This window comes from Tamandua tetradactyla, chromosome 7 (genome assembly GCF_023851605.1).
Source record: "Tamandua tetradactyla isolate mTamTet1 chromosome 7, mTamTet1.pri, whole genome shotgun sequence".
In the NCBI taxonomy this organism is placed as follows: domain Eukaryota; kingdom Metazoa; phylum Chordata; class Mammalia; order Pilosa; family Myrmecophagidae; genus Tamandua; species Tamandua tetradactyla.
The window spans coordinates 6076077-6088946 of NC_135333.1; the positions used below are offsets into that span (position 1 = coordinate 6076077).

At 34.8% G+C, this 12870-nt stretch overlaps 1 protein-coding gene across 7 annotated transcripts in view; it reads right to left on the bottom strand.

The window, feature by feature from the left end:
* Nucleotides 1–12870, bottom strand: part of LYST (lysosomal trafficking regulator) — a 248660-nt gene that overhangs the window by 34995 nt on the left and 200795 nt on the right. For all 7 annotated transcript variants that reach the window (XM_077168415.1, XM_077168413.1, XM_077168412.1 and 4 more), the window contains 5 exons: nucleotides 11748–11992; nucleotides 8485–8551; nucleotides 7006–7162; nucleotides 4093–4233; nucleotides 973–1190 (listed from right to left, as the gene is read on the bottom strand). In XM_077168415.1, the coding sequence (XP_077024530.1) occupies nucleotides 973–1190; nucleotides 4093–4233; nucleotides 7006–7162; nucleotides 8485–8551; nucleotides 11748–11992 (828 nt within the window). The remainder of the gene's footprint in view (nucleotides 1–972; nucleotides 1191–4092; nucleotides 4234–7005; nucleotides 7163–8484; nucleotides 8552–11747; nucleotides 11993–12870) is intronic.

Sequence of the window (12870 nt, forward strand, 5' to 3'; positions counted from 1 at the left end):
AATCATATAGCACAGCATTTAATGGCTTGAAACAAATTTAAGAATATATTGTTTAGAGGGATGAAAAGGTTATAAAATATTATTTTTATATAAATGAGATGATACATATATACAGAAAAAGTACTGAAGGTGGCTTCAATATTTATCTCTGGATGGTGATATCAAAGCTGATTTTTAAATTTCTTCTTTTTGCAAATCTGTATTTTATACATTTTTTACACAAGACACATACTGTTTCTGTAATAGGGTAAAATGATGCCATTTAGAAATAGAACATATAGGTAGGATGATGTGTATAAAAGAGTTAACAAAGCAGGTCAAGAGACTGCTATGCTTAGAAAGGCCTGCTTGGCTTGTAAGATTGGCTCTTGATTGATTAGTGATGGCAGCTATTCTGGAAGGTACCTACCATTCCATAACTGATAAGGGTGGCTCACTGTGCCTAAACTATTTGTATAATAAACAATGTGGTTTACATTCAAACGCCTCCTTTCCTTCTGGGAGTATGGAATTTCAGTACATTCTAGCTAGAGGGTGCCTATGTGACAATCCCCAATGAAAACGCTGGGCACTGAGGTTCTAATGAGCTTCCTTGGTGACTTTAGTTAAGATGTGACCCGCCTCATTCAGGGTCTTGATCCTCTTCCTGGAGACCGCTACAAAAGGGATGAATACAGAGAGAGCCACAGAAGCAAGAAGCTGAGAGCCCAGAAGAGAAGGGGAGACCAGCAGGTTGCACCATGTGCCCTGCCATGTTGCAGAGGAGCCAAGGACTGCCAGCAGCTGGTCTTTGGGAAGAAAACATCGCTTTCATGATGCCTGATTTGGACATTCTTATGGCCTCAAACTGTAAGCTAATAAATTCCCATCGTTTAAGCTGAACCATTTCATGGTATCTGCTTTGAGAAGCCTAGCAAACCAAAACAGAGTCTATTTTACATAAACCCAGGTTAACTTAAAAGAGTCACTTACAGCAGGGTGAAAAACATTGATAGCTTGAACAGAAGCCTTCCCCTTTTGCTTATACCCAAACACCAAGTCAATCCATTGGCAGATGTTCTGGGACACGTAGTCAGACTCTAGGGCCTGTCGATGGATGAGGACAAAAAGCCGAGGATCGTTGCGTGCCCAAGGTGGAAGGTTGACGTGATTAACCCGCTCACCATTCTGACGCACACCAAAATCAAAACCTAAAAAAGAGCATTAATATTAACGTTTAACTCCCCAAAGAATGCTTCATTATGCCCATAGAACAGGTCTTAAGAGTTCACAGAACTAGATAATTCTGTGTTCCAACCACGAAATAGCAGCAGCAAGGAGGATATATCTTTAAAATAAGGAAAGCCATTGCTCATCGGCTTGCCTATGTAGTAACAGAACTACCTGGATTAATAATTTCTTAATTAAATTTGAGATCTTTTAACTTTATTCTTCTACCATTAATAACATACTAAAGAAAAAGAAGCAGAAAATCTTTGCAAATTCCCACAAATAAAAATTTCAAATGCAACAAGTGCTTAGATATCTATTCAATTGTGAATGTGATTAAAATCAAACTAAGGTTTTATATAAGCACTTCTGAATTATTGATGTTAACATTTTAATAAAGATTATATATATATATATACACATATATACTAAATGTCAGTATTCTGTAATTTAAAAAACCCAGCTAATACAAAGTATAGTTATTCCTAGAATGAGTTGTCATGGTCTTAATTTTTTGTTGTTGTTGTTGTTATTGTATGCTGTATGGCGGGGTCGCATTTCATTATTTTCCATGTGAGTATCCTGTTATTTCACCACCATTTGTTTAATTTTTGTTTGTTATTTGTTTTGCTTATTTGTTTGTTTTTGGGAAGTACATGGACTGGTAATCAAACCTGGGTCTCCCATATGGCAGGCGAGAATTCTACCACTGAATTACCCTTACACCCCCTAGTCTATTAATTTTATGATAAATCTAGATCTGTTTTTGACTTACTTTCTATTAAGCAATCCTATGAACAACAAAATTATCCCAACCCATCTAATAAGGGGGTTCTTCTGTAATATAAATGAGCTGATGCCTAACTCTTTCTTTAATCTGCTAGTATAAACAAAAATGTCAGAAGAGTTTATTAAAAAAACTAATCGTAAAAGAATTGTTACCTTTGAACAAAAACAAATCCTTTGTGCTACTTTTTATGGACAGAAAAAAACAAACACCGTAACAAAAGTAAAATAAGCAGGAGCTCTTAAAAGCTGATTAAGCTCCATAGAAAATTAAGTTGCTGCCTGCCTACATCTTGATGTTGTGAAAACAGAAGGATCTTCACCAACTTTGCAAGATGTTTGAAATCATATGACATAAAATATAAACTACCAAATTCCCTTTAGGGTGGAAGCCATCTCAAAAACTATGCAGTCATTCTACAGAGAGCTGAAGGGTTAATCTAGGATGGACTGGCTGAGCACCTGCAGAATTCTATGTGTGCAGCTTCGGAGAAGCAGCAGCAGGGATTCATTTATTTAACAACGGTAAATAAGGTATCTAAGGGTTGAACTGGGAAGAGGCTGGACAGCAGGGGTCTCTACAAAATCAATCATTTCCAACTTTCAGGTATTTCGGGACACATCAGAAATAAATGGACATTCCTCACGCAGAGTAGATGGCATGGAGGTACTATGGGAGGTATATAGGAATCCTGGTAAGAAATGACATGATGTATGTTATAGTAAATTATATTTTCAAAAAATGGCTGTAAGATTTCTGTCTCGCATACTTTTCCAGTATCTTGCCAATCCCCCATCAGTTTATGTTCCTTTACTTAGAATCTGAGCAGGCAATTATGACTGCCTCAATGAATAGAATGCAGTGGAAGTGATGCTGTATGACTTTTCAGGCTAGATTAGAAAAGGCCATGCAGCTTCTGCTCATCTCTTTCTTTGGACACTTGCCTTTGTAACCCTGAGTTGCCAAGTAAGGAGTTCAAGGCTGCCATACCGTGAGGCAGTCCAAACTGTTCCATGCAATTCACTTGGAGAAAACATGCACAAAAGCTCAGACTATATGAAGCGAGTGATGTCTGTCCAGCTCCCAGATGTTCTAACCCCCTGGCTGTTGCAGCTTCAGCCAATTTGAATACAACTACATGAGAGATCCTGAGCCCAAACCATCTGGCTGAGCTTTTCCTGAATTTCTGACCTACAACTATGATAGATAATAAATTTGTTGTTGTTTTAAGCCACTAAGTGTTGGGATTATTTATTATGCAGCAATAGATAACTGGCACATACACATAAGATACCATAGACAGAGAAAATAAGCAGTAGATCTGAGTCCCTGATGGAAAGCCATAAGGTAGCCACCCCAAATTGCAGATACTGATATTTCACTGAGGCATTTCTCACTTGGGGAACACTATGAAACATGTTCCAGGTTAACTAGTAGCATGAATTTATTAGTGATTCTCCAAACAACACCAGTGAGGCCAATTAGTGTAGCATAAAATTCTAAGGTAATTTACCTAACACTAACTTCCCCTAAGATATAATTCTCAATTTCATATATTCCTAAGGGTCACAAAATATGAAATACCACCCAAAGATACCCCATAAAGGGTTAACTAATTATGAAAAATAAGTAAGGTTGGCCAAGATTGTTAATAACTGGCATCTTAGAAAATTTGTTTTTAACTTTCAGTATTCCTTCTGGTAATCAGATAAATCTGGTTGGGGTATTTTCTTTCTCTGTCACCACTGAGATTATAATCAATTTGCATTTTGCTTTCAATAAATGCATGCCTCTTGTTTTTTACAATGAGCACATTATAAATCACAAAAGTCACAATTTAACTTAAAAAATAAAGTATAATAAAACTAAAATAATTTTAATGAAGTTATAGTCTTCCAGATATATCTATTCTACAAAGTGCTTAAAATAAAATCTTCAAGCTTACTTGGAAATAAAATTATATAATAAGTAAAGGAATTTTTCTTTTTGGGGGGACTCAAATTTTAGAACTTAGAAAAACTATGATTAGTTTTGGAAAATAATAAAATAACCGCAAACCCTCAGAAACATATATTTGAAATGATTTAGCGTTATACCTTCACGGTTAACTAAGAACTCTGGAAGATAGAAGAATTCTGGGATAAGTTCTTTTACATCAGTCATGGATTCAAAAGATGAGAGGCGCCAAGTTGTATTTGTAGAATGAAAAGTTCTGTCTGGAATGTCAAAACTTTGATCTATAAAGAAATAAAAACAATTAAGACACACTGACTTGATTTGAGGCCTATCATAATTAAATTTTACTGCCTCAAAAGAATTAAAATAATGTTCATTTTGCTTATTCAATAATTAAAAAAAATTTATTCATGTTCTCAAAAATAAAGATTTCTACAAATAATGTGAGGGCTTATTACATTATTTTAAATCTATATTATGATTTCATAATACATATAACTAGCTGAATTTATATCAATTATTGTTTATTTTATTACTATCTGTCTTCCCAAGTAGAATAAAGACCAGAGAAATGGGGTATCATCAACACCTGGCACATAACAGGTATTCAATAATTATTTATTTATTGAATGAAAGAATAATAAAGAAGGAAAATTAAAGTTCATGTAGGTACAATGGTTTTTGCACAGCCTGGGCAAAAACATCTAACTGCTAGGAGTATTTTTTTTTCTCTTCTTTTGTTTTCTATTTTTTGGGGGGGTTGGGGACATGGATTTATAAATATTCTAATTTTGAGGCTAAACAAATGAGTAAAATTTCCTATGAATGCAAATAGAACTAAGCATAGGCATTCCAAGCAAGTTTTTTTGGCACAGACTAATAATAATCAAGAAATGGATTTTTTTTTTTCTGGCGCCTGGCCTGGAAATCAAACCCTGCCACATGGCAGGTGAGAATTCTACCACTGAACTACCCATGCACTCTAAGAATTGAATTTTGACTCTGTTTCTTTTCCATCAACAATTATTAGAACTTCTACCCATAAGTCAAGCCTAGAACAATAAATGATATCCAAAAGCTGGTCTCTGAAAGCATCAGCAGTGTAGAGTCTTAAGAAGGAACCATGTTTTGTCTAAAACTACTCTGAACTTGCTAAAATTTGAATATATCATTTCAACTGGGATACATTCACAAGACTAATCTTAATATTAAGCAAGGTAAAATTTTTAAAGGACATTTTATTTTCCCCCCTAAACTTAGTTACTCTGCCAAGCAACATTTTCTATTATTTTCATTACTTTCTCATCTCTCCTGTTAAGTCAGTTAGCATTGGCTTGCCACTAAATAAAATCTGGAAGAAATGTGGTTTATTACTTTTTCTCAGACAGTAGGGCCATCTAAAGAAACATCTAGTAAGTCACTTGGGAGAAAAAATTTTCAATATGAATGAAATTCAGTAAAACTAAAGGCAATTCTGTAAGGCTGTGATGGGGTCCCAGTTTTGTTATCAGACTGTGACTAAGGAACTGTAGAACAAGAGAAGCATACTGTGGGTTCTGTTCAGATTTTAAGATTTGCCATAGTTTCCTAATTTCTTTTTTAAGTACTACTATAAATCCTATGATCTAGAACTTGCATTTATTAAATCAGTGGTTAACTGGTAGCTCTTTCGCCCCCAGGGGATATCCAGCTATGTCTGGAGACAGTTTTAGTTGTTACAACTGCAGTGGGGGAGTATGCCACAGGCATGATGCTAAATGTCTTACAAAGCACATGACAGCACTCTCTCAACACAGACCAGTGTGGATTATGGATTCTTGTGCTACATTAAAAGAAATATAGTACTTAGATGGAGTCATGTTATAATTACATTTGAAATACTCTTTTTAAAATTCTGATTACTGTATTTTAATATGGGCATTCACAAATGAGACTATGTTCAGAAAGATGGAAAGAATAATGGTAGGTTTGGAAACCATAGCAAACAAAGATGGTTTAATACCACTTTAAAAAAAATCTTTACTAAGTACAGAACTGTCTTCTTCTTCTTATTATTATTATTTTGTATGCCCTGCAGCATCTGGATAGGACCTTGCACATGGGAGGCTCCCAAATTGATGCCAAATTAACTAAGGATAACCAGCCTGGGGAAAAACAGGGCTGAGTAGGAGAAAGTGGCCAGGACACCAGTCTCTAAGTATCTGAGGAGCTATCATTTGGAAAATTTGTTCTATGTACTTATGGAGAGACAGTTATAAGGAAGTCCGTTTAATAGGCCAAGCAGAGAGAATACAAAATTCTTTCCTCCAAGAGGTTATATGTCAATAAGGGAAAAAAAACATAAAGTTTAAGTTTAAGAAGTTTGAATAAATGAATAGACAATGATTCTAGAAAGGATTTTGGATGCCATGAGGAACAACTACAGACCTAAAACTAATACTATGGTTCTCATTAAAAACTGACAGGTGAGTATGTCCCTATTTATGCACAAGTATAAGTGCATAAGTTCTAAGTTATCTTAAGGCCTGCTGGCTGCCACTCAAAATACTGAGGTAGAAAATTATTACCTAGAAAGTTACTACAGTGAAGATACAAGTGTGGCTCACATATGAACTATTTATAATAAATTAAAATAACATACATGTCTCCAGGCTCCAAAGGGAACTTATGTGATTTGAAATAATTATTGTGTTGAATATCTTTAAAATGTGAATTGCAGTCATCATAAAAGGGTAAATTTTATAGTACACGGATTTTATATCATTTCAAAAAAATATATAACATTTTTATAAACTTAGAAACTAACATTAGAGATAGATTAAGATAATTTGGCTTACAGCAGCTTTTTGATAAAGAATTTTTGTAAATGAGTAAATACAGCTTTTTTCCTGTGGTTTGACTGATCTCCATGCATTGTCAGGAAGTCAGTCAATTTGTTTTTCTCTGATGACCCAACATGACTTTTTAGGTTGTTAAAAAGACATCATTACCAACAGATGAGTAGAACATATGGAATAAAAATAAATAATAGGGGGAAAAAAAGACATCATTACCTTGGTATGCTAAAAACATTTTAGTAAAAGGAGGCATCCTAACCAAGAAGTGCAGCACCGTCCCACTGTTTGAATAGTGGGAGCCGTAGTGATAGGGCTGCACAGGAGGCATGGGGTCATCTTCTCGGGCTCCTTTGCGGTACTCTTCTTCCAAATACTGAAGGAAACAGAGTCAGAACATAATTCACGTTAATGTGCCCCAGGCAAAACTGAAAAAGCCTCAGTGATTTCCCCTCCCATCCATCTCTCCCGCCCCCTTCAATACTTGTGCCTGGACACCTCAGGTCACCTTGAGCGTCTGGGTGTCTCCTACGCAGTGCCCTTGCTAAGGCCTGACCACTCAACAAGTGTCTCACATTTTGGACCTCTACTTTCTCATTCCCTCATATAAACTTTACCTGTTTTCTATCCTGATTACCAGCACTTCGTATCCCAAATAATGCATAATGTCTAAGCTGATTAAGCACTCAAAATCAGAGTTGCTACTATCACTAGATATATCTTTATTTTAAAAGAGAGTTTTGAGATGTAATGCAGTCTAATTTAGAGAAATGCTTCCCTAGAAATGGAACAACAGAAATGTAAAAATTATATCAGTTTATTGGAATCTTAGGAATTGCAAACATTTTATGACTATTTGCAGTGTAGTTTACACACAGGTAATAACCAATGTGGTGATTTTTTCACTACTCCTATCTTCACATCATAAAGCAGGAAGCTCAACCAAACACTTTGCATCTGTCACTATTATCATCTCCCATAGCTTCTGTTTGGTCCTGATAACAAAGTGAGGTAGTAGTTATTTTTCAAAAACCACTTCTTCTTGATAACTATGGCACTGCCCCATTGTCAACTGCAGAGGAATCAAGCAGTGATAGTTGTAAGATCTTGGAGGGCTTTTTCTGGCACTGTGACATAAAATAATATGGTGAATATGAAAAACTGCTTAAGCTGCTCCTATCTTAATTCCATTGTAGAGAGAAATACAACATGTGCCTAATAAAAGTTTTTTGTATTTTCCAAAAGAATTTCATTAATACTAATTTCTTAGACACAGGTAATTAATTTCTATTTTTATACCTTGAAATCTGGCAAATTTCTGTTTAATAAACCAATGCATAATTTTTTCAATGCAAATAATATGGGTTTACAGTACATTAATATACAAATAGCAAGTTTCTGGAATTCTTTGTGATTTTACAAGGAATAAAATGATTTACATGTTTGATTATAATAATGGTTCAATAGCTTTCAGCTTATGTCACAATAAGTACATTCTTTCTCTGGGTGAAGTGTTTTCCGGGAATTGAGATGGAGAGATAGAATATCTAAAATCACATGATTTCTAGCTATCAAAGTACAAGAAAGTAAAAAACAGAAAAATTAATACTGAAACTTAAAATTAGGTAAAACACAAGTAACATACAATAAAACTCTTCTTTTTCCTTTATCAAAATATGAAGAAAAACTAAAGGCTACCTTATATGTGTTCACGTAACGATCTTCCTTTTCTTTATACTGCACAGCTATAGGCTTAGAGAGATTTCTACAGAAAGAGAGATGATGGAAGAATATTAAATATTTTGAAAGTGTCAGAAGTAATTTGCCTGTTGTCTGCATCCTGTAAGTAAATAAATGATCAATAAAATGCTCGTCCCTTAGCTTGCTGCTTACACATGTTGCTTCTACACTAACAGTCATCATTCAAATCTATTAAGGTACAATGTTTCCAACAGATGAGACACTCCTGACTTAAGAGTAATTTACACAAGAAGAGTGGTTGCTGACCCTTTTCCCTCTCCTTCTGCTGCTTCCTCCAGAATCACAGCTGATGTTGCCCATGACAGGTGATTCTTAAAAACCCCTAGAAGTCCTGTACCCATTTTCCAGATGCTATACCCTGTTAGGCAATAAAGAGTGAAAGAAAGGTTGGATAGAAATTATGACCATAATGAGATGCTGTGTTGGTTATTTACTAAAAATTGAAATAGTTACACATGTTTGAAATGACTGAGTTGAGATTTGGGGTGTGGGTACTGAAATAAATATTTTGTAGTCTAATCAGTAGATGCTGATTGGTACCAGTGTGCACAGTATAGAATATCGGTGTCTGCATGTGAATGTGTCCACGGTGATGCTTACACCTTATGAGGGAGGCAAGAGAACACAAGGGGTAAAGCCTCACTTTCATGAGCTACGGAATCAAGTGGTGTTCCTGTGCAACACTTGAAAGAGCAAGAGAAACAGAGCTAATAGAGAAGGGCACGTGTCCCCTGGCTGAGATGCCATCTGCTCTGGCCTAGTAATGGGGCCATATGGAGTTTCAACATCTGGCACCAAAACTAGACCAACATGAAGATTTGCCCAAATTTCTATAAGTCAAGCTAGGTCGGCTTATTTTTCCTGAGATACTGAAATTACTGATATTAAACACACTAATTTTGCTTTTGAGACTTAATAATCTTAAGTATTTTGTTAAGAAGTACAAACAGTTTTCTAGAATAGAAGTAAATTCTCATGTCTAAATGGAAAGAAATCATGTTTAAGGATTTGGCAAGCAATCTTTTATAAATAGCATAAATTACTTTTTCCTGGACCCAAGTAATACTTTTTTGTTATGGTTGAAAGATCTGAAATTACAGATAAACAAACAGAATAAAACAAAAATCCTCTAATATACTATTGTCCAGAGGTAAAACATTTTAGTGCATACCTTTCCAGATATTCTTCTGCTTATCTGTGAATGTATGCTCACTTTTTTAAATTAAAAGGACCCCTTTCCATGCCTATAATACACACTTTCACAATATCATTTTTAATGGCTCAACATATAATAATTTACTCAGTCCAAGTGTTGGGCATTTAAGTTGTTTCTAAATTGTAGCAGCCTTGAAAAATGACTTGAGTACTACCCTTATGGCTAATTTTTTTTCATGTAGTGAAAGGCACTATCACAAGCAATGAACTAGTAAATGTATTCCCTGTCCTCATGAAACTTTACTTCTAGTGGGAACCATTCTGCTAGAGTACACGACCTTGAGTATTTCCTAAGAAAAAGTTCCTACAAGTTAAATTGATAAGACAGAATATATACATATTAAGAGTTCTTTGAATATGTATTGTCAAATTGCTTTCCAGAAGGACTATATCTATATACCAGCTCAGTACAAGGTTTAAATGTCCATTATCAGTGTATAAATATATCTAAAAGAGATATAGTGTGACATTTGCTCTTTTTTAAATCGACAAATACATTACACTGAATTTTGATTTCTTGAGAACTCCTTGATATAGGCCTACTTTTTTGTGATTACAACTAAAATACCCCAGTATACCAAGTGGAACTTTTGGAATCAATTTTTCTTTAAATTTCACAAGAGAATATCTTTAAAAATTTATTCTAATAGAATACTTCCACTACTCAGGAATTTGGTTTCTTTTAAAATATAGTTCATTCAGAAAAGACAGCTGTATGCTGAATTCTTTTCTTTAAATTGCCACATTTCAAAATAAGGCACTGGTGCCTTAGTTACTTCCACCGGCGATGAACAAACTTTGTTCGGCTTTGTTTATTTTTACCTTTTAAACGTAAAGGTAAAAAAATTTTTTTTTACTTCAATGTGTTTTCAATCAGTTGCAGTCATTATTCTTTTTAATGCTCAGTTTATCCTACGTTTGGTAGTATAAAATCTCTTCAAGTTGGCTCTGGGTCCTTTTTTTTTTTTTTTTTTGCATGGGCAGGCACCAGGAATTGAACCCGGGTCTCTGGCATTCTGGGGTCCTTTTGACAAGAAGACTACATTAGATTTTGATAGTTTCCTTGCCCTTTGGCATAACTAATAAGTCCACGCTCATCTTGTTCTCTTTCAATAAATGTAGAAGAAAAGAGAGAACAGGGAATAAACATTTTGCAACCCCTACTGACATCATTGATTCAGGCAATAATCATCAGTGAATGTAACCATTAGGTAAAAGTTCAATGGAAATCTGAACCCACAGTTTAATCTTGGCACCATTTAGAGTGCTGATATGATGCAATATAAAGGTCATACAAGCACTTATAAGGCATCTTTGTCAAAAAAAAAAGTTGAACCTGAATCTAAACAAGACTTTGGAACCAATTTCTAGTTTCCAGGAAATATAGAGGCTAGAGAAGTAAGTTGAATACTACCACAGGAAGGAATGTGGAAAATGCAGAAAGGGGAACATTCTATGGGTAAATGTCCTGCTTTTTTCAATAAGTCAATATTAGAGGAAAAAAAGAGAAAAATATCAATGAAAAAATTAAAACTGTTCTGAAAGTATGTCTGAGATACAACAACCAAAGGCAACATTGGGTTTGATTCAAGCTAACCAACTATAATAAGACATCTTTGAGATAATCAGGGAACTTAGGAAAAGTGACTGGGCATGAGATGACAGCATAGAATTATTATTCATTTTCTCAGATGTGATAATGGCATTGTGGTTAGGTCAAAAAAAATCCTATTGTTTTTAAGAGATGAATATTGAAGAATAGAGGTGGCATAAGATAGCTGTGATCTGCCTTAAATTAAAAAAAAGAGATGATACAAATTCGGCAAAAGTCTTCAAAATAGTTGAACTGAGGTGATGGGTATGTGGAAGGCCATTTATTATATATTCATTCTATTTTTGCATGATGGGACATTTTCATAAAAAAATTTTAATGAAATAAATGTAAGATATGGATAAAACCAAAAGGTGATAATAATCTTATTTACCTGTAAACTAACAGATCGTTGAGGTCAAGTGTTTCACTAACATAGTCAGCCAGTATAAATGGGAACACTGGATACTGCATGAGATCATTGAAGGATCGGCCTGCATGTTTGTTTAAGTGAGTCAAATATTCAAAATTAGTAATCTGTCCAGTATACCATAAATTTGTCAGAGCAGTGATGTTTCCATATTCCAGAAGATTAGGCAGGTTATTTGTTAGAATACTGTGGTACACATCATCACGAACCTAAAGGGAAGAAAGGAAAAAAATACAGATTTATTTTTAGGCTTACTGATGTTTTCTCCAAAGAATCCAGGGTTTTCCTTGAAAAACTGGGCTCTTTGTTTTGCTGCTAGAGAAAACTGTTAGTAAGCAACTACTAAAAAAAAGTTTGTATAGAAAAGTCACATTTTGTATAGGAAAGTATACAGATTTTTAAAAAAATTTCAATGATGAACAAACAAGAGCCATAATAAATGTAACATGGTATAACAGAAAGAGCATGGTCTAATTCTGGGTCTCTTTTCCTGCTTAACTCCTTTGTGCTGCAGTCAATATATCTGCAACATGGTAATAACAATCTTTTTTTTTTTTGCATGGGCAGACACTGGGAATCGAACCCGGGTCTCTGGGATGGCAGGCGAGAACTCTGCCTGCTGAGCCACCGTGGCCCGCCTGGTAATAATAATCTTTATCTCATGAGAAGCAAATAAAAAATCCAATGTAAATTTGGATATTTAATTTTCACTACTGATTGAGAACTTTTTTTTAGATATTCACAAAAGTTCTGGCACGGAAAAATGGTATTTTTGTTTCTACTAAAGAAATAAACTGATGATTAATAATCAACAAGAAAAACAGGCAAGAAGGCCTTTGCCAAAAACAAAAATTTTTTTTTTTTTTGTATGCTGTGTGGCAACTCACATTTCATTATTTTTCCATGTGAGTATCCTACTATTGCAGCACCATTTGTTGAATTTTTGTTTGTTTGTTTTGGGGGAAGTACATGGACTGCAGGAAGAACCCAGGTCTCCTGCATGGCAGGCAAGAATTCTACTAGAAATAAATTTGAAATGCCCATCTGTGGTGGTTTGAAGCTGCATGTACCCCAGAAAAACATGTTC